The sequence below is a fragment of the Apus apus genome, chromosome 1 (genome assembly GCF_020740795.1).
Source record: "Apus apus isolate bApuApu2 chromosome 1, bApuApu2.pri.cur, whole genome shotgun sequence".
NCBI lineage: Eukaryota > Metazoa > Chordata > Aves > Apodiformes > Apodidae > Apus > Apus apus.
This window is the reverse complement of record NC_067282.1, coordinates 1,098,353-1,120,201: the sequence shown is the minus strand read 5'-3', so window position 1 is coordinate 1,120,201 and position 21,849 is coordinate 1,098,353. Positions and strand designations below refer to the sequence as shown.

The 21,849-nt window shown below is 45.7% G+C and overlaps 1 protein-coding gene across 2 annotated transcripts in view; it reads right to left on the bottom strand.

Moving 5' to 3' along the window:
* The window catches only part of RAB6A (RAB6A, member RAS oncogene family), a 67,182-nt gene extending 50,580 nt beyond the window's left edge, over positions 1 to 16,602 (bottom strand). The window contains exon 1 of one of the 2 annotated variants that reach the window (XM_051608800.1): positions 16,277 to 16,602. In XM_051608800.1, the coding sequence (XP_051464760.1) occupies positions 16,277 to 16,346 (70 nt within the window). In that variant the 5' untranslated portion in view covers positions 16,347 to 16,602. The remainder of the gene's footprint in view (positions 1 to 16,276) is intronic. The other variant, XM_051608799.1, reaches the window with a different exon arrangement.
* Positions 16,603 to 21,849: the final 5,247 nt, after the last annotated feature.

Below are 21,849 nucleotides of genomic sequence, written 5' to 3'. Positions count from 1 at the left end.
TTTAATTTAAGGTGTAGGATTCAGAAAGATGAACAGCAACTTAACAGTAAACAGTCTAAGAACAGAACCAAATAATTCTACATTCATGTTTAATCACAATTGCAAATTGGTTAAAATGACCTTCAGTGAAGAGTATTTTATGCTTCATCCATAAAATAAGGTTTGATCAGAAACTATCTGTGCAGTTTGCTCCTTTACTGAGACTGCCAAAGACTGAGATGTTAACACACACCTATTAGAATCATAGAATCATGGAATGGTCAGAGCTGGAAGAGACCTCTAGAGATCTAGTCCAACTCCCCAGCTAAAGCAGGATCACCCAGAGCACATCACCCAGGGCTGCATCCAGGAGGATCTTGACTATCTCCAGAGAAGGGGACTCTACAACCTCATTGGGCAGCCTGTTCCAGTGAGTATGTACAGATGGAAAAAAACTTGCTTAAACATGGACAGTCAGTGCAATGCTCTCTAGATGTTTGTGATTTTGAGAATGTTATCTACAAGCAACAATATAATCAGGCCTAAATATTATTTGGATTACATTAATGTGCATGAAAAGCTGTATTCATCAGGTGCAAAAGGAATTACATTTGCTTCAGCAAACAGAAAATACAGGCAGAAATGAACACAGGAAGAAAGGGGCTTGCAAAGTTTGGATAGCTGTAAAGGGAAATGGATATTTCATTCAACTTTAAATAACAGTAGCTCTCAGACTTTTTGCAGTCATGAAGGCAATCCAAACTGCCCCCTGAGAAATTTTTTTTAACCTACATTTATTGACAGTGAAAGTCAATGAATGCTACTTAACCAATTCAGCAATAGTGGGAAGGCTTGATGAGGAGGCGTTCAGCTGCTTCAAGTAACTGAGCTGCTTAACTAGGCATGAAGTTTTAATTCAGTCTATTAGTAAAGTTAATACAATGTTTATCATATTTTTCTCAAGAAATTGACAAATAAAAAAAAATTCTTACAAAAAAGCCAAAACTGAACAAAGAAATTGGGATGAAGTTCAACAGTCATTGTTAATTATCCTAAGTTTAGTTTTCAGAACTGCTGAAGCAAAACGGCACCTTCTGCCATTCAGAAGCAGCCCCAAATTAAGAGGGTAAATCAAGCACTTCACTGAACAGGCTGAGTCCTGCTAGTTTAGCACATAAATAGGTTCTACAAAATCATGAAGTCATTGCAGGTACACCAGAAGAAAGCCTAAGTTCCTCTGCATGCTTTATTACCACAGCAAGAATACACCAGAATCAGTTTATTTTTTGGAAGGCTACCCTGCCCAGCCCATGTCCCAGCACTGCATAAACATTACTAAAATGACTTGAGTCTTTGTAAAATCTCCAATTTTCATGTTAAGGAAGTGTGACACTGAACTCTACAGTGGTGGCCATGCCACAACCTTCCAATTAAGTTTAGAAACAATAAAATAAAAAAGGAGGAAAATGTCAATCTATTATACACCAAAAAAATCCAAACACAACATATTAAATAATTCCAATGTTATTGATAATTCTGTCTATTAAAGTCTATTAAACTATTTGAGTCCAGGTGAGGAGCTGGCATATTGAAAAGATCCTCACAGCAAAGATATCCCAGAACACCCCAGTTCTTGCCACTTGACTTGGAGAAGCTCAGTTTTAACCTTCAGCTTCTTGTTTTTCCTTCTAGTTTGAGCTGTTTTATTTCCCACCTGAAAGCTTGTCTGGATAGGACACAAAGTGCTGAAGACACCCAGAGCTGCTGGAACAAGGAGACAACTCATCTCTGGTTCCAGAGCATCATCTTAAAGAAGAAAAAAGCTTATTATATACTAGCAACACAGAAAGGCACAGACTTCAGGATTGCTCCCAAACTATACAGATTTCATGAGAAAACATTATTTGAAGGGGGAAAAAAAGACAATATCTGACAGTTATTTGCACTATTTCATGAACTTTTATCAAAGTTGTTGAGGTGCCATAAAGAAATTTCTAGATTAACCAGTTTATCCTTTCTTAACAAAGAAAAAATTCCCCTCAGGACCTATCCAAGCAAACTGGTTCAAGCACTAATACAACTGAATCACAAGATTCAAAGGTTTTGACTGTCTAGGGAGAGTCCCACAAAAAAGTATTCATTAAATACTGCAAACAGGACAACAAGTAAAATGCCTCTATTTAAAAACATCATCAGTATTTAATTAACTCATTATAAGAGGTGTTTTCAACTACAAAACACCAAGACAGATGCTATTTACACGTGGCAAATATATTAGGAAATTTAATGCCATGAATAAAAACCTGGAAGGTCTCAGTTGTTTCATGGTTGAGAAGTGTGAAGAAGGTAGGCAGTAGTTCAGTGTCCTTCTGCAGTCTACATATGATCTGAATGTGTGAGAATTAGCTAAGGAAAAGTACTTTTCTCCCCGTTCCTCAGTAGCTTCAGGAAAAGAATCCACTTCTGCTGTTTTGGGAGAAGCCTGAGGCTTGCCATGGGTCACACATCATCTGAACAGGACAACCCCATGTTTCTTTTCTTGCCCTGAGCTAGCTGGAACAGTTCTGAAGTGAAGCTGAATAATCCAGATTCCTCTCTTCCATCTTGTCTGAGCATGGAATATCAATTAAAATGTTAATTTAGCATTATCACAAGACCCATTTTGATACAGTGGGCATGTTGAAAAATTTGAACCACCTTGCTTACACTGAAACCTCAGATTCTGGCCTCTCAAAGCAAAACGGAGAAGAATCTCAATGAAGCCCACAATAAAAGAGCACAATTACAGACTTAAAATATGATGTTCTATAAGAGAACCATCTCGATTATTAATTTCTGTAAAGTGCTACTGAAGTGTTCAAATGTATCTTCTGCCTGAATAGCCAGAAGGATTCAGAGCATTGCAGGGTCACTTTTATACAGCAACATCCACTGATAATTTAAATATATAATTTTATACACAAAAGCCAATCAAGAGCACTCCCTCTCCCTAAACCACTAGCTTTTTAATGGTTTCAGGTGTGCAGAAGTTTCCTTGGGTTTTGCAAGTCTTTGTTTTACAGTTCACCTATAAACTCCTTCCTGGCTATCCAAAGCTGGCCTCTTCCCCACACCACTGTTGGTGTGAATGTCTCTTTCTCCTCTTCCACCCAGAGAAGGTCTCCATACCACTGTGGCTAACTCTCAACCTCTGTCCTGTCTCCACTATATTGTCTTTGAAGTACAAGCCAGACTCACTGTTGTTGATAGAAGTAATCCAAATTTTCCAGAAACAGCCCACTTGTCCCTCCCTATCCTATTGCCTTTAGAGAGAGCAAGGGAAAGAAGTTGCATTTCTGCAAACAAAAGCAGCTGAATGTGCTGCTTTGACCTATTTTTTTCCTGTACTATTTTATTATCTGAAGTGTCCTTCATCGCCTTTTCCTCCAGAAGATGCCCTCCTAATTAGACCCTGCTCTCTGCAGCCATTAAGAAATGCAGCATTAGGACATCTGTCACCACTGCATCCATCATTCTGCTTGAACATTATCTATTCTTGTCCTTTCTCCCTAACCCACAAGGCTTCATTAGGTTTCCTAGAGCCACAATTACCTGCTTAAGGCACAACTGGATCCTGTCCTAATCAATCTTCAGACTTCCAGTGTTAGTGGTTCAGGTAGACAACTTCTTCAGCCCAGCTGCAAGCTGGGCAAACATGGATACTGCCATTCTTCCTGCCAGTAGCTATTTGGGTAAATATGAAGTTTGACACAAAAGTCTTGATATCTGTTACAAAGCATGCAGCCTACAACTATGGGACTTCACAGGTTTCTCTTCCAATTTACCCCCTAAATAAGCATGCAGAATACGACCTCTCTCGTCATTCTGTTTCCATGTAATCTCCCCCCTCCCCACATTAAGGATTAATTGCATCATTTAATGACCTCGAGTCAGACAAATCCAAAAAACTGTATTCTGAGATGCAACCAATGCTGGCAAGTTAGAAAGAAAATGAGATAAAACCCCAGGCAGCAGATTGCTGTGGTGAGAGAGAAGATACCATAGATTAAGTCTGTCTCACAGGAGAAATTCCTCCTCCACGCTATCATGGCATACAACATGCAAGATTTCCTGTAGCCATGGAAAGTAACGTTAAGGTGGAGAAATCCTCAGGCAAACAGCTGCAAAAGGGAGGAGATAAAATGGGTGGGCCACCTGCACAGACATTTCTGGAGTGAAACATCCATGGTTCCTACTCATTTTCAGCACTAAACATTATTCTGATGCAAGCTAAACCAGGATCATTATCATCCAGCTCAGGGAGCCCAGTCACTGTTTCCCTGTACCAGATGCTGAATGGAGTCCTTAAACTAGGCTGTTGCTGTCTCCCTAAGTATGTTTTGCCCATGAAAGCACAACAAGCAATGCCAAGTCAGCCTTTCCAAGCGAGGAATTAGAGAACTTTCAGGAGACCTATTAAAATGCTAGAGATTACTTCTGACTTCCCTTCCCTCCCTCCTTTAACTAATTTAAGTCTTGCTTAACGTTTTCCCAGCACCATTATCCACCTGGCAAAACAAGCTAATAGTTCCTCCTGCTCCCTCCTCTTGTGACTACCCACCCTATGCTACCCCATAGAAAATTCTGCCCTCTCACACTGTAGCAACTTCTGTCCTGCTTGGGGGAAGGAAAAAAAAAAAGAACGAAAAGAAAAAAAGAGAGATCCATGTAGCTTCCTCCCCAGTGACCACATCTTATTCCCAGAATCTATCATCCTCTGGGCAGCTCTAGGAGGATTAAGACTTGACCTTCACTCTTTCCACATGAAAGCTGCAGGACAGTTTCCACAAGACCTTTCTTCTCTCACTCTCATTCTTCAGGCAGACATAGGAATATTTCTTCAAAACGAAGCTCCAGCAAGACCTTAAAATAGTCCTCATTTAAGGTCAATGCAGCCTGGCTTCTAAGGAGGCAGCTTGTAAGGAAAAGAAACACACAGGGTACATTCTGTGTGCTTTCATTAAGAGCACCTCTCCACAAAGCACAGCCCAAATTCAGAGAGCATTTGCTGATCCAACTTGACAGGGATGTCTGCAGAGAACACCTGGGGACTGGTGCAAAAATAACCAGAGATGTACACAACCCTCTGCACAAAAATACACATTAGCCTGTATGATGCAACCCCACATCAACACAGGAGGAAAATAATTGATACCAAAATAGAGCAGAACACATATGTCTGTGCATGTTATGAGAGAAGAACAGGATCCTGGTTTTCAGTACCAAAAAACCCCAACCAGAATTAATATTTTTAGCAACAGAAACTAAAAAAGCACATAGAGCTTAAGAATAGTCCAGTTTGAGAAGTTGCACACTCTGGTCTCCTAAGATACTTGTATGAGTCCAGGTAAAATATGGCTACAAAGACCTTATGTTAAGAACTCAAGAGAAGCATATCCTGACACAACACAACTTGTTCCTCCTTCCCAACTCCACTCCTGAGCTGAGCCAGCTTTCCTCCTGGGGACTGGGGCAGAAGAGAGGCCACCAGCACGGCCAATGGATGCTCCTGCTGCCTGCTCCACCTGCACTGCAGCTTAAGAACTTCAAACTGAAACAGTGTTAATCTGGCAAACTAAACACTGTTAATCCAGCACAACAACTTCCAGCCTTTCAGTGTGCAGGCCTCTAAAAACTTCCCGAGACACAAATCTCTCTGTAGGGAGTTTAAAGCAGCTTGTTCCTCCCCAGCTGCATTTCATAAATGCCTTGTGAAGAGGCCATGGAGCCTGAGGGGTCTGCAGACCCAAAGATTAATATTCATCTAGAATAATTTTTTTTTAAAGACAAACTTTTTCTTTAAAAGATACAAATTTTGTTCCAAATAGTCAATGGAACAAGTTTTTTGTTTCTTTCTTTTATTCTGACCTTTTCTAGAAAAAGGTTATTCCAAAAAGAATTGTGAGGTTCAACTATGGAAAAAAAGAAAGTGATTAGATGAGAAATTTGGTTTGGAGCAGGAAATTCTTTAGAAGAGAATTATCTACATGCCAGCTGGGAGACAGTATCTTAAAATAAATATTCTCCTCCACCAGCATTTTCCAGAAGAACAATCTCCTCATATAAAGGCTCTAAAGAAACGTATTAGTTAAGTTTCTATTTAGCTAAATATTTACTCTCCAAGATACACAGAAAAGACTTTCTTTCAACTCCAGCAACTCCCCTTATAAACATGCACAGGAGGTAATTTTGGGTCTTCATACCTACAAAACCAGCTTTGAGTGCACTACAAGGTTCTTTGAGAACCTCAGAGACCTTTGACCAAACATTTGTTTGCCATCAAGATTCATGAAAGAGCTGTACAAGTCTTGCACAGGCTACAAGAACCATTTGAAACATCATCCACACAATTCCATAGGGAAATTTTTCTCTAGATGTCAGGCCTTCCAGGAGGGAATGCATGTAGTAATTAGCACAAGGCTCCTCTTGAGTTTACTATATATTCTGCAGTTTAATGATTTGGGGGAAAACCCAGCTGTCTTCCAGAGAAGAGAAAAATTAAATCCCTCATGTATTTTTAAGCAAAATTGTAGAATTCCTGAGGCCAAGACTGTTTTTAACTGTAAATTGCCTGCTGTGACAGCATAAACAGTCCACCAAGGTTTCAGATATAAACAGAGGCAACCCAACAGCCCTCTCCATTCTTGGAAAGAGCAGGGGAAGGGAGAGAGGAATAATTATTTTAACACCAAACCAGCATCTGATTATAAGATTGCAACACTTTTGACTGGGAAAAGTGTCTTTTTTTGAGTCTGCTATTACACTGAAGCATCCAAATAAGGAGATTAATTTTATGGGACACAAGCTTTTGATCTGTCTGTTGCTTATGCAGTTTCAGGAAGAAAACCTACCCCCTTCTCCAAGTCACACTGAGGTCTAAGAGTAACTAAAAATAAAAGAGTGGAAAAGAACTGTGGTCACAAATTTAATTGTATGATGGTGGATAAAAGCCACTCCAATGATATCTTTTGCCTCCTTTGCTAAGTAAACTCAGTGGAAAAAAGAGAAGTAGGAAGAACAGAAAGAATAGGAGCATAATTACAGACTGATTACATAAAGAACTGATATTAAGAGGCAGCCTGGAAAGCTGAGAAGGAATTACAAGAACCTAAGCGAGTGAATGGGTCTGAAAATGAGGGGCTGGAAGAGACCCACCCTGTGAAAACCTCTTTGCATTTCTTCCTGACCTCTGAATGCCTTACAAGACAAATTCTGGGCTTTCCTTACGATCATACACCAAACTCAAACTTTCTTCAGCTGTTTTAATTTCAGCCTCCTCCAGCTGTGTTCAGCTGCTGTGCAGAAAGATTCTCCTACAGCTTTATCCAAACAAGCAGCAGAAGCTCAGCTTCAGTGAAGCCATCCTAGCTTTTATGCAGACATGAGTGATTTTCAGCCATTTTGAGTGAGCCAAGGACACAATACTCAAAAACTGCTTCAGCAGCAAACACAACCCAGGTGAAGGGGAAAAAAAAAATAAAATCAGGTAATACAGACAAGACAATTAAGACAGCAAACCTCTAGCATGAGGACCTGCCTACTGCCCTAGAGAAGTCAAGAAGGGGTCAGAATTCCTTTGAAAGAGAAGACACAGCATTTCACTGCCAGTTAATTCTGCTACACCTGGAAGTCAAGACCTGTTCCTCTAACTTTCACAATACTGACTGCATTCATCAGGAAACACTACCTGCAGATTTGGCTTTTCCAAAAGCAAGTGTTCCCCACTTACCTGCATTTCTAATCTAATTCCCTAGACCCTGGTCTGGAGCTCATGCTGCTCTCACCAAGATTTATTGATCCCTGTCTGCGCACTCTGCTTTTGCTCGCAGCACTTACAATAAATTTTGTTCTCTCCATTTCCTCCACCACCTCAGACATCCTCTGGATGATTCAATCACCCATCTTGTTCAGAGTCCTCTGCTAAGCCTTCCTTCTGTCAGGCCATAAAAAAAAAAAAATCCTCCCATCTCTGACAAGCAGGGTTTCTCACAGCCATTTCTGTGCTGGCAGAAGAGAACAGAGTCAGTAATGAGTGAATATTTTCTACTCCCAGAGAAGACAACATCTTCATTAAAACAAATGAAGTGCCCAGCCCTATGAGCTGCAAAGAAGTACTTCTGCACTCAGATGAACACAACGCTGCCTGCCCATTCCTGTGCAGCTTCAGAGCCTCCTCAGGGCCAAACTCTTGACCTGATTGCAGGAATTCACTGTCCACAACTCCAGCAGCAGCTTCTTAGACTCCCTGGCAGAGATCAAACTGACAGGAATCTTGTCAGTCCTGCAGCAGCCACTGCTTGGAGCTCTGCCAGTGAGACTGCACCCTCAGAGGGCCCCTCTCCTTTTAGCTCCACATTCTAGATTTAATTTCCCTTCCCTTTGTGTTGTACCTATCGAGAACATTAAGAAAATGAACTGGCTGTAACTCAAACCTAGACAGAGGCAAGTACAGGAAGTGCAGCAGGAAGCATTTAGAGGAATGGAATAAACTGGCCTCTACATTAATTACAGAAATGTTGGAGTGGGTTGGGTTTTTTTTGCTGCAGCTATTGTCATTTGCTCCCCTAGAAGCAAATAATTAACAATTGTCACTTAGCAGGATCAATCACATACATTTATATGGTCACAAATGTTAAGAGCACAGAGGTTTAAGTGGCCATAATTGAAGACAGAAAAGAGACTAAGTGAAAGTCAAGAACATTTTCCCATTAGCAGGTGTTCCCACACCTTCTACTGGCACAGCTGCTTCTGGCCATGTCTGAAGACAAAATAGTTACCTGCTCATCAGCATTGCTCCAATATTTCTCCCCAGCTCTTTCAGTTCTAGGCAAATATGCTTTAGATTTAAACCAAAGCCTTAATGCTGTGTGTTGATGACACCTACACACGTCTGGATGAGAGAACACTATGAGCCTGCAAGGCCCAGAATAGCTGTGTGGCATCTCCAGGGGATACTGGCAGAGAGACAAGTAATGGAAACTCAAAAGTATGTCCCAACTCTGTGCATTAAAATGGAAGCAACTATCATGGGTGATACCAGGGTGCACCTGTACTCATAGAAGCAGCTACAGTCAAGCAGGATTCACTCGCAGTTACCAGTCAAGACTCCAGCACAGCAGAGAGAAGCACTTCCAGCACTGGTTGTTGTGACAGGATTAAAGGAAGCAGTTATTATATGGACAAAAAATGCCTTAGCAGAAGGGACTTCAGAGCATGCACTCTTAACTGGTTCTCATCACCACTGAAGGTCTCAACGATTTTGTGTTTGGCTTTGTAAAACTACTTTAAAAGTCAAACTTCAGGACATTACACAGTGTATTCCTTGGCTTCCCTTGTGCACTGTAACTAAACCAATTAGGTTCACACTGGGTATGCCAGAAATCCAAGATGTCTTTCAAAATCATTGAGTGGAGTGAGAAACCCTGCCCTGGCATTCAGGGAGCACCAACTCATCACAGTTTACAGCAGTCCAGCAGAAAGGACGTGCTGACAGGGAACCAAAAAGAAAGTTCCACCCTTGTTCTAAAAAGTCAAATAAAACAAATGGCACTATTGTGCTGCACAGCTGAATAAGGACTTCCTTCCTAGCTTGAAGACTGAACTCAGTTTGACAGACTCAACAGGAGGCAGTCAAAAGCAAGTGAAGGGCTAAAGAAGTCAGAGGCACGCAACAAGCAGGTCCATGTATCCAAGCAGGGGAGGTTTCAGTAGCATGTTTTGTAATTGGCGAGTTGCGTGTCACATCAGGAGTGGGAAGATTCTCCACTTAAACCTCAATTTGGATCCTGCTTTGCACTTAGAGTTGGTTATTTTCTTAAGTTGGTGTTTTTAGTGGTTCACAACAAACGAGAAGTGATTTCCATCTCAAAAGGATCCTGCCACTCAGTCTGGCCTTTGCAGTAAGTTTCGTATTTTCCAAGTAAAATAGAGATACCCACACACACATTTACTGAACCATTACATAGTTCACTCAGGTGAAAAGCATTTATTTAGATTTAGTTTACTACAATATTTGCTTCCCAGATTAGCATATTTTTGTCCTCTGTGATGCACTAAGCTGCATTTGGGTAAAAATGAAATACTAATGAAACACACACAAAAAAAGTCTTCAGTTAATATTACTCCAATATTCCAAGACATATCTAGCCCATCAAGTTTTGAACATAAAAGAAAATATGTGTAAAGTAATTTATTTGGTTGTTTGCTGTCCCTAGGCCCTTCAATATATTAGAGCCAGAACAGTTTGTTTTATGCTGAGGGGAAAACAAAGAATCCATTTAGCTTTTCAACTTTGTGTAAGATCAGTAAATAAATCAAGAAAGCAGACCTAAAAAATTCTACTTTCACTGCCAGTCCATATTTTGACTGCTGTTTGGTTGCTGAGACACACATTTTTCATTCAAACTACTTCCACACTTCTTTTCATTAAGACTACATTCATAAATAATTTATACCATGCAGTAAACTCCTAATGATTTTATCAGTTCATTTTCAAAATTGTGCTTTCAGTCTTGCCCTGTCCCGCTCCATACCAGAAGAGATGCATCGGAGCTCCCAAACCCTTTCAGAAACATTTATCCGTCACCAGGTAACTGTACCTGCAAGTTACAAGACTCACAGTTGAGCTTGGGAGGTTGTCTTGGAAAATCTCACGGTGTTTGTACTGAGACAACAAAATTCAATTTCTTCTGAGCCATGTTTCAAACCATTGAGAGTTTTCATTTGCTTGTTTTGGTTCACTGGTGCCCACCAAATGACTTTAACACCTGGGCTAAATTATCAGGTAACTAGGAAGATGGCTACTTCCTCACCAATTGATTACAGAAGACAGATTTTTAACCACCAGTGAAATCAAGAAGGGATGACAACTTGTTGGCTCTGGTAATTTCCAAACACTAGATCTCCTGCTAAGGCGGCCTCAGATGTGGTTCCTCACCTTTGTTTCTCTGTCAATCCCACTCACAGCCTCAATAAAAGCCTCAAACATCAGCTTTGTAGAACCCAAATCTTTTGTGCCAAAAGAGTGCCAAGTACCACCAAACACCCCAAAGCTGCAGATATAAAATCCATTCTTTCAAGGGTTAAGAGGATCTTTCCTTCCAAGTTCACAAATTACTTCTCAGATACAGACACAAACACATAGCAAAGTGCAGAAAGGCACAGCTATTCTTCCTTGGAAGAAAAGACCCAGCTCCTTCAGAAAATTCCACAAATAGACAGGGATCAAAAGACACCATGAGAACAGGCACCACAAAACACTTTAGTATTTTCTCAGACATTGCTATAGGAAGGGCTGTTCCAGTGATGGAGAAGAGACAGAACTGGGACAACATTCCACCACCAGGTGTACCCAAGAAAATTAAGTTCAGCAACCTGTGGAAAATGCATATAGTCCAAATATAAATGGTAACAGAATCACGGAGTGGTCAGGGTTGGAAGGGGCCTCTGGAGATCATCAAGTCCAACCCCCCTGCCAGAGCAGGATCACCTGGGGCAGGTCACACAGAAATGCATCCAGATGGGTCTTGAAAGTCTCCAGAGAAGGAGACTCCACAGCCTCTCCAGGAAGCCTGTTCCAGGGCTCTGTCACCCTCACAGTCTTCCTCATGTTGGGGTGGAACTTCCTGTGTTCCCATTTGTGTCCATTGCCCCTCGTCCTATCACTGGAAAGAGACTGGTCCCTCTTCTTGACACTCACCCTTCAGATATTTGTAAACATTAATAAATCCCCTCTCACTCTTCTCTTCTCCAGACCTGAAAAGACCTGAAAACTTGGCCACAGGAAAGCCAAGGTATAAGGGAATTAACAGAAGGCAAGGGAACGAGATAAGAGTTTTCAATTCCACGGGGATGCCAGTCTCTGCAGATGGGCTGAACTGTGACCAGTGTTAGACCAGGTTCATGTTACACACAAACCACCTGCAGTTCTCCAGTTATCTAATAAGACACATCACACTGTTCAGCAGTGCCTGTACCAACATCGTTATGCAACTGTGTAGTTCATTAGTGGTTTCCAAACAGTTATATTCCTCCAGTTATTATATTGTACTCATCAGTTTTTTCAATATTAAAAATCTCAGTTCCTGATAAAGAAAATTAGAACAAATCAACATTTTCTTTTCAGATCTTATGCAATGCAGAAACGCCAGCAGAAAGAGACAACAGGGGCTTATTTTGCTTTCTGTACATATTAATGCCCTTCAGACTTGCTCACCAATAAAAGCTGCAGCATAAACCCACGTGAGGGAAGAATATTTCTGTTGCAGTGCCCCAGCATTCAGCTCTGCCCACTCCATTAAAAAATGGATGTATTAAATAAGAGAGGTGCTCACATGCAAGGTAAAACTAAAGATGTTATTAATATTTGAATACATACCATATTCCCTGCAAGCTACCCTACAACACAGGTGGTATGTACATTAACTGACGTGACCTAGAAATCAGAATTTCTTGAACTCGAGGCATTAGGACTGACGAAAATCACCTGATAAAACAAGATCAAAGGCAGTATGAAGAACATTTTTTTTCTCCCCACAATAGCTCCATCTAATCCCTCAGCACAGAGCCCCTCTCTGCCTTTTCAGCAAAGATTAGCATATTTAAAACTGCTAAACTCTGTATAATCTTCAATCATTGATAAAAGTAATTCAATTAAGGGCAGTGCTGGTGAAGTTGCCTTCTTGCTAGCCCCCCAATGCTATATCCTTGTAGTACAAGTTTATAAAAAAATGAGAGAAAGAGAAGCTTCTTCTAGCTGGACAGGGATTATTATATTGCCGGCTCGTGATGAAACCACCGTCCATGCGGCAAGTATCCAGGCTCAGCTGGGGAGGGGCGTGGGGGACACAACAACCATCTTGCTGTGGAGAGGGAATGACTTGCAGTTCAATCCTGAAAGGAGCCGTGAGCGTGACCTGATGTCGTTCAGCCAACACACACCACCCTCCAGGGGCTGACCCAGAGAGAGCCGCAGCAGTGGGGTCGGCTCCCGCGCCACCGCGCCGAGCGCTCCGGGAGTTGGCGCAATGGGAGGCAGAAAAGGCAGACAATGTGATGGGCACAGGAGACAAGATTTGGGGGATCAGGGAGCAAGGAAAGAAGGAGCTTTATACCCAAAAATATAAACAAATCAATCAATCAATCAGCATCTTAGCTGAGGAAAGAGAAGCTGCGGCTGGTGTCGAACAGCGAAACCGGGAGGAATCACTGCAGCCCTGCCCAGGTGTACAGCATCCAACTCCCACAATATGGCTGAGGGCACCAGCAATAAAATCCCAGGCTGCATCCACCACGCAACCCCGCTTCCAAATGAGAATAAAGCATCTAGAGATGCTTCCAGGTCTCGCATGGAAAGGTACTGCCTGCACTCGCACGGAAGGGCTGCAAAGCCCGCAGGGTAATGAACTCCTGAATTTCTCAGCCATAACACAGACACTTATTGAAATGACTGTATCCAGCCAGCAGAGAAGGTTTGATATTAGCCACCTTTGGTTGCTGAGGCAGCTAATCAACACCATAGCCCTTCATAACACGTCGTTTGTCCCTGCAAAGTCCCAGAATGTAGAAGAAACAGAAGCATTCTGCCTCCCTACCAGCAGCAGGAGGGTATCTTTAATTACAGCCTCCCAACAGGGCAGGCAACCTTTCAGCTGAACAGGAAGCGACTGCAGCAATCCAGTGCAACAGTTGTACAAAGAGATCTTCTCTTGCATGAAAGCTGCCATTATAAAAACTTTATCTCTAGACTTCCCTTAACCTTCAAAATAAAGAATGACAAAGGGAGCTGCGTGTAAGCAAAACCCATTTGAATTCCCTTTGCAGCACCAGAGACGCTTCCGTAATTCTCTCTGTCTTATGGAAGAATATTATTAGGACATTCATTCTTCCAGGAGCCATTAAAGGTTGGACCACATGATCCTTGAGGTCCCTTCCAACCTGGTTTTCTATGATTCTATGATTTGTAATGGGAGCTATTCACCCTTTAGACAGAAAAAAAAAAAAAAGACACAGGATGACATCATGAGAGCAATAGCTGAAATGATTCAAGCCAAATTTTCTGAAGAAGCCGTTTCTCCAGAGCTGAGAATGAAAATAACCCAGGTGCTGGATGGGAGCCTGCCCAGGCTGCAGTGCCATCCTCATCACCAGGTTCAGCACCGAGTTCACCGCAGAGCAGCCAGAGTCATCGCCCAGGATCAGAGACAAAGGCAGGGCTGAAACCACATCACAGCTGCTGGCCAGGCCCTAACCAGTCAGATTTAAATCAGCCCCAGCCCATCCAGAAGCCACAGGCAAGACAGCAGTGTGTATTTAGCTGGATGCATTTTGCTGTGCTATATACCCTTCTCTCCTCCTCAGATTCAATGCTATGAACGGGAATTATTTAAAACTTTCCAGTATAAACACAGGTGACTAGCTGGGGGGGGGAAAAGCCTGACAAGGCTAGAGGAAGCAGGTATCTGATGTTATGTCTGCTGGAATAGACAGACAAGAAATCCACGTGTAAAGCAAGAGCCGCTGAGATTTAAGATCTACCCCAGGTGCTACAACCTGCCATGGGGGTATCTGAAAAGCTTCATGAAATCAAAGCTCAGAGATACAGTAAAACAAGCCAAGCATTTTGCAAATGCACAGCTAATACTTAAGATTCCTGCTATCAAATACCTTGGGGGAAAAAAAAAAAAAAAAAACAACAACCCAACCAAACACACACCCAGCACCTTCTACACATGACCCTCTTCCAAAATCCTCATAAAATGGCTGGCCAAATAGCACCTCACCAAGTAGATCAGGTGACTTACCCCCCCTCCCCAAAAAAAAAAACAACCCACCCAAGTTGAACTTGTGCTCTCTGAATCCTTGATGTAAAGAGGAGCTGTTCCAATAAAATAAAATAAAATTAAAATAAAATAAAGGAAAAGGCTAAAGGAAACCACTAATGTGTAGGTAAATAATTTCAATAGCAGCCAGATCACCAAGCTCATCTACATGAGTGAGGGAACACCAAAATATAAGTCATTTGGGTAAAAAAAAAAAAAAAAAGAGACTAGTATTTCATCATCTTTACCACATAGAGACCAAAGGTGGCTGAGGGAGCAAATACCCCACCCTGAGACAGAGAATATTTTGCACCTACTCAATATGTCAAAGATCACTCGATATCTGACCAGGATTACACAAAGCATCTGACTAGCCAGCACTTATTTTATATATTTTTTTCAGAAAACTCCCCAAAGTGAAGGTTTTTAAGTGCAGTACTGGAGACAGAGGCCTCCTGCTGAAGGAGGAAACCTCGCTTGGGCTGCTGGGGTTTGTTTTATTATTTTTTTTTTCTTGTCTGTGGAATTAAAAAATCTCACCGACTGAATTAAATATTTCAGAGCGTGGATCCGCTTTGCCAAGACACAACTCCAGCTTTGGAAAACAAAACCTGCTCGATTTACAGGGAAAATACCCGGGGGGTTGAGACGCCTGCTTCCTCAAAAAAAAAAACAGAGGAGCTGGGATCAAATGAATCAGCAGCTGGTTCTGGAGATGCAAGCCGCTGGGTTTTGGGGTTGTTTCGTGTGTTTGAGCCCCAGCTGGAGCGCGCTCGGTCTCTCCCTGTCACCACAGGGAGCAGGGACCACAACCACAGCCCCTCAAACCCACGGAAAGCAGCGGGGAAGGGTGGGAGACCCCCCCACACTTTTTTTTCCTCTCACAACTTGGGGTTGAGACCCTGACGGAGGATGAGGATGGGGGGGGGGATCCTCTCAGACACGACCTCGGCCCCCCAAAGGGCGGGTCTGGGAGGGGGATCCCTTCAGACACGACCCTGGGCCCCCAATGGCGGGTCGGGGGGGGTGGGATCCCCTCAGACACGACCCCGGCCCCCCAAAGGGCAGGTCTGGGAGGGGGATCCCCTCAGACACGACCCCGGCCCCCCAAAGGGCGGGTCTGGGGGGGGGGGGGATCCCCTCAGACACGACCCCGGCCCCCTAAAGGGCGGGTCTGGGGGGGAGGGGGATCCCCTCAGACACGACCCCGACCCCCCAAAGGGCAGGTCTGGGAGGGGGATCCCCTCAGACACATCCCCGGCCCCCCAAAGGGCGGGTCGGGAGGGGGGGGATCCTCTCAGACACGACCCCGGGCCCCTAAAGGGCGGGTCGGGAAGGGGGGGATCCCCTCAGGCACGACCCCGGCCCCCCAAAGGGCGGGTCTGGGAGGGGAGGGGGGGGAAGGGAGGAGCCCCGAGCCGGGCCGGCCGGTGACTCACCGCTCTGCTCTCCCAGGAACACCAGCTTGAATTTCCGCAGCGGGTTCCCGAAGTCCCCGCCCGCCGACATGATGGAGGAGCGAGCCTCCCGCTCCCTCTCCCGCTCCCGCCGCCGCCGCCCCGCGCGCTCTCGCTCTCTCTCTCTCTCTCTCTCTCTCTCTCCGCTCCCCGCGGCGGGGCCCGCGGCCGCTCAACGCTCGGCTTCCTCCCCGCTGGGCGGGGGCCGGGCGGGCTGTGTGTCCCGGGCGGGGGGTCCCGGTTGCGGTCCCGGTGCCGGTGCCGGTGCCGCTCCCCTCAGAGGCCCGCGCTCCTTCCCCCCGCGCCCCGCGCACGCGCAGCCGCCGCCCCGCCCCTCCGCGCACGTCACGCGGAGCGAGGCCCCACCCCCCCTCTCCGGCACCGGGAGCCAATGGCGGCGGGCGGGGGGGGCGGGGCCGCGCCGCAGGGGGCGGGGCGATGTGGGAGGGGGGGAGGGGGGGGTGCCGGGCTGGGTGTTCACTCTGGAGCCTAATGATGGCGCGGCGGGCTGGAGCGCTGCGGCGGGTTCAGGCCGGCTGGCTTCACCTCACCGAGGGGGGACGGCGGCTCTGGAGTCGTGAGGGTGAAGCCAAGACCTCGTGTCTAAAGGCCCAATCCTAAACTGGCATCGGGGTACTTAGAGGAGCGTCCCTTGGAGGGGACACACACACACGCACACATCCCACCACGGCCTCTGCTGCTGCGGGGGAGGTGTTTCCCAGCGAGGGGCAACAATTCCCACTTTTTGTGGTGGCCAGAGCTGTCCTTAGGGAACAGCTCAGGCAAGGCACCCAGCTGGGGGACAGCTCTCCCTTTGGCTATTTCTTTGCCTGTTTCTCCCCATTTTGCTTGAATCATAGAATCATAAAATCATAGAATCCTAGGGGTTGGAAGGGACCTCGAAAGATCATCTAGTCCAACCCCCCCGCCAGAGCAGGGTCACCCAGAGCACATCACACAGGAACGTGTCCAGGTGGGTTTTGAATGTCTCCAGAGAAGAAGACTCCACAACCTCTCTGGGCAGCCTGTCCCAGGGCTCTGTCACTCTCACAGTAAAAAAAAATTTTCTGATATTCACCTTAAACCTCCTATGCTCCAGTTTGTATCCATTACTCCTTGTCCTATCACTGGTCATCACTGACTTGCCCCTCGAGGAGACCCCCAGCTGCACCCCGGTTCCTCCTGTTCGAACCACGGCTTTGGGACATCTCCCAGCCTGACCGCCTTGTTCCCTCCTCTCCCACGCTGCTGTGACCCCGCACCAGCCCACACTCTTTTGCAGGAATTAAAACACAAAATGGGATATTCAGGAGCCTGCCACCTCCAGGAATATCTCAGCTGCCTGAAATGAGATGGAGCCCTCCAGGGTCTGCTGCTCCTGCCCCATGGTTGTATTCACCTCAACGTTGATGCAAAACTCTTGTGATCCGCTCAACAAAGTCCAAATAATGCTCCAGAACGTATGTTCCACCTGGAAAAGTGAAGGTTTTTCCATCGTTTTCCCACCCAGAACATTGCTTCAGAGCCTGCCTGCTCAACTCAGGGAAATCCTAGAAAGGTTTGGGTTGGAAGGGGCTTTTAAAGCTCACCTAGTCCAAGCCCCCTGCCGCAGGCAGGGACATCTTCAACTAGACCAGGTTGGTCAGAGCTCCATCCAGCCTGTCCTTGAAGGTTCCCAGGGATGGGGCATCTCTCACCTCTCTGGGTAACCTGGGCAAGGGTTCCACCACATTTATTGCAAAAAATTTTCTTCCTGATATCTCGTCTGAATTTCCCCTCTTTTATTTTAAAACCATCACCCCTTGTCCTGTTGCTACAGGCCCTGCTAAAAAAGTCTGTCCCCACCTTTTTTATGAAATAGCACCCACAGCTCACTTAGTCTTTCAAGATGTGGTGCTGAGGGACACGGGTTAGTGGTGGCCTTGCCAGTGCTGGAGGAATGGTTGGACTGGATGATCTTAAAGGTCTTTTCCAACCAAAATGATTTCATGGCTCTAGATTTCCTGCTGATTCATTTTTCTTCTGCTCTCCCACACCTCAAGACGTCCCTCTCCAAGGCCTGAGGGCTACAGCTCAGCCCCACATCTCTTCCTCCATGCCTCAACTCCATCTCCTCTTTGGAGAAGATCATGGGTTGAAACGAGTATCACTCCATCTCCACATGACCTGCTGTCCTGGACTTGTAAATGGTCCATGTAGCCAAATGGGGCACAGGTTCTTGGCAGGGATTTGCTTGCAGGTAGGTCACCCTCAGCCACAAATGTCCTTTGTTTGGTGTCCCCAGTCATGGCCTCTGTGCTCCAACCCTGTCTGGTGAATGGAAACACTCACGGAACCTTCTCACTCCAGAGATCTTGTTCTTGGACACAAGTCTCACCACTGCCAGCACCCACAATCCAGGTGCAGAATTAGGTGGCATTTGGAAAACTGAATGATCAGCTCTTTCTATTTTTGACTGTTTCATTTGTCCTCCCTCGACATGATTAACTGCTTCTCCAAAGGGTTTGGGTTTTTTTCCAGGCCTTGAACTGAGAGTGAGGTGAAAGAGAAAAAAAAAAACAAAACCCAAAACGTGCCTTTAATAAGGTGATTAAATTTAAATCAGTTTTAATAAAGATATGAGCAGGAACTTGCATTCACCCAGCATTTGGGAGCAATTCCCCTTTGTGCTGTGACACTGGTCGTGTGGCTGTTCTCCCACACCACAGGGAAAGGGAACCCACCCTGCCAGAGCCCCAACTTAAATATCATTTTAAATACATATATTGTCTTTTTGACAGGTCGGTATGGATTCAGGGATCTTTCCTGCTGACTCCAGGGAAAAAGGGCTCCCCAACAGGGAGAAGTCTCAGCTGTTAGTAACAATTATTTTTATCACCAAAGCTCTGCTCAGACTCAGCTTCTCTTTGTGCTGGGAAAAGGAAACACTTCTGCATCTCCTGCCAAAGAGGCTTCAGCCCCAGGGGCTGAAGGGGGATACGGGTGAGGCTTTCAAGACAAAGCAACTGAGGGACCTGCCTCAGCTTGCTGAAGCCAGGACAGATCATCCCACCAGCTCCTATGGGCCTCAGGCGTGGTCCTAAGAAGTGCTGCAGAAAATGGGAGACATGCAGCTCAGAGGTTTCCTTCTGTGGTGTGTTTAAATGCTTTTTAATTGTTTTTGTAATCAGATGAGTCCAATCGGACAACCCTGAGAGGGACTTTGGGGTCCTGGTGGTGAAAAAGCTGGACATGAGTGGGCAACGTGTACTTGCAGCCCAGAAAGTCAAATGTATCTCCAGCAGAGTGGCCACCAGGGCCAGGGAGGGGATTCTGCCCCTCTGCTCTGCTCTGCTGAGATCCCCTGGAGTGTTGTGTCCAGCTCTGGAGCCCTCAGCACAAGAGAGACATGGAGCTGTTGGAGAGGGGCCAGAGAAGGGCCATGGAGATGATGGGAGGGCTGGAGCAGCTCTGCTCTGGAGACAGGCTGGGAGAGCTGGGGTGTTGAGCCTGGAGAAGAGAAGGCTCCAGGGAGACCTTATTGTGGCCTTTCAATACTTAAAGGAGGGTGATGAGAAAGATGGGGACACAGTTTTTATCAGGGCCTGTTGTGATAGGCCAAGCAGTGATAGTTTTAAATCAAAAGAGGGGAGATTCAGGCTGGATCTAAGGAAGATGTTTTTTATGCTGAGGGTGATGAAGCACTGGTACAGGTTGTCCAGAGAGGTGGTAGATGTCCCATTCCTGGAAACATTCCAAGTCAGGTTGGATGGGGATCTGAAAGACCTGAGCTAGTTGAAGATGTTTCTGCTCATGGCAGAAAAGTTGGACTAGAAGAGCTTTAAAGGTCCCTTCCAACCCAAACCATTCTGTGATTCTATGAAAAAGAACTGGAGACTTTCAGGCAGTGGATCTCAGCTCTTCTTAGACATCTTTGCTCCTCCAGACCCCACGATAGAGAGCAGATTGAGAAGGGGCAGGGAGCCTGCAACAACCTTCGGTGTAGGTGGCAAACCACTCCAGCATCACCTCTGCCAGCACTTGTGCTGTGCACCACCCTGGGTCCCCGATGGGGCACATCCAGCTACATGATGGGATGAGAAAAATCTGCAGTGAAGCAAAAAAAGATGGATTCAATAATCCCTGCAGCAAGGCCCAGCCTTCTCAGCAGCCAGGGATGCTTTGAGAAGGAAGAAGAGCTCCCTGCTTCTTTTTAGCACGGTACAGAAAAGGAGTGGTTTGGGTTTCTGCAGCTGAAGGGGAAACAGCACCTTTGCTTCTTTATCTAAATGTCACAAAAAGGCAGGTTGTGCTCCTGCAAAGAGGGATTCTGGCTGTGAAATGATTCATTAGTCAAAAGAAAGGCCCAGCGAGGGCTGGTGGCCTGGGAGCTGAGGCTGAGGCACATTCAGATTGGAAAGAAGATCCACGTTTATATCAGAGAGGGTGCTCAGCCAGCAGAACAAGCTGCCAAGAGCAGCACTATCTTTGTATCCAGGGAGAATCAAGAGCAGGAGCTTTTATGAGAATGATGCTTTCATTGAAACAGGAGAGATCTGCTTCTATACAGCTGGAAGTCAGCGGAAATCTGTAGGCTGCAATGCTCAGGAGACCAAATTATGTGATTTAACAGTCCCTTTTGGCCTTAAAATACATCCATCTATGAAGAGATGGACTTGTTTTTTACCAAGACCTGTAGGATGGTCATAGGGAGGGGGATTGCTGAAATCATGGAATGGTTTGGGTTGGAAGGGACCTTGAAGATCATCTGTTTCCAACCCCCCTGCATGGGCAGGGACACCTCCCAGCAGCCCAGGCTGCTCCAAGCCCCATCCAACCTGCCCTTCAACACTGCCAGGGATGGGGCAGCCACAGCTTCCCTGGGCAACATGGGCCAGGCTCTCCCCACCCTCACAGCACAGAATTTCAAAGTTCATGGGAGGAGAAGCCCTGCTTTCTTGGAACAGGGAGTCTTAGCCTGGCTCAGACTCCCACAGTGTTCCTTGCTGGAAGCACCCTGGAGTTATCAAACCAGCGTCATCGCCAGGACAGCCCTGCCCGGGGCTCCTGAGGTGAGATCAAAGGGCAGGTACAACATCATCTGTCCCATGTGAGCTGCTCTGTCACGACCAGGGAGTGCCACAAAGACAGCTCAGAGCTGGGAGACCGTGTCCTTGTAAAGAGTGGAGGAGAGGGCAAAGGTGTCACAGGATCACTCTGGTTGGAAAAGCCCTTCAGGATCATCAAGTCCAACCACTACCCTAACTCTGCCACATCCACCACTAAACCCTGTCCCCTGGCACCACGTCTGTCTTCTTAGATGTCTCCAGGGATGGTGGCTCAACCACCTCCTCAGGCAGCCTGGATCACCAAGTCCAACTCCTGCCCAGAACAGGACAACCCCAAAGTTCACACCATGTCCCTGAGGGTGCTGGAAATGGTGGCAGAGATCCCCTCTGCTTCCTCCACAGCAGGAGACAGCACAGCCCTGGGCATGGCACAGAGTCTGCCCCAGCTCTTCTGTTGGGCAAACCTTGTCCTCTCATGGTCCTTTTTCCCCCCCTCCATACACCAGA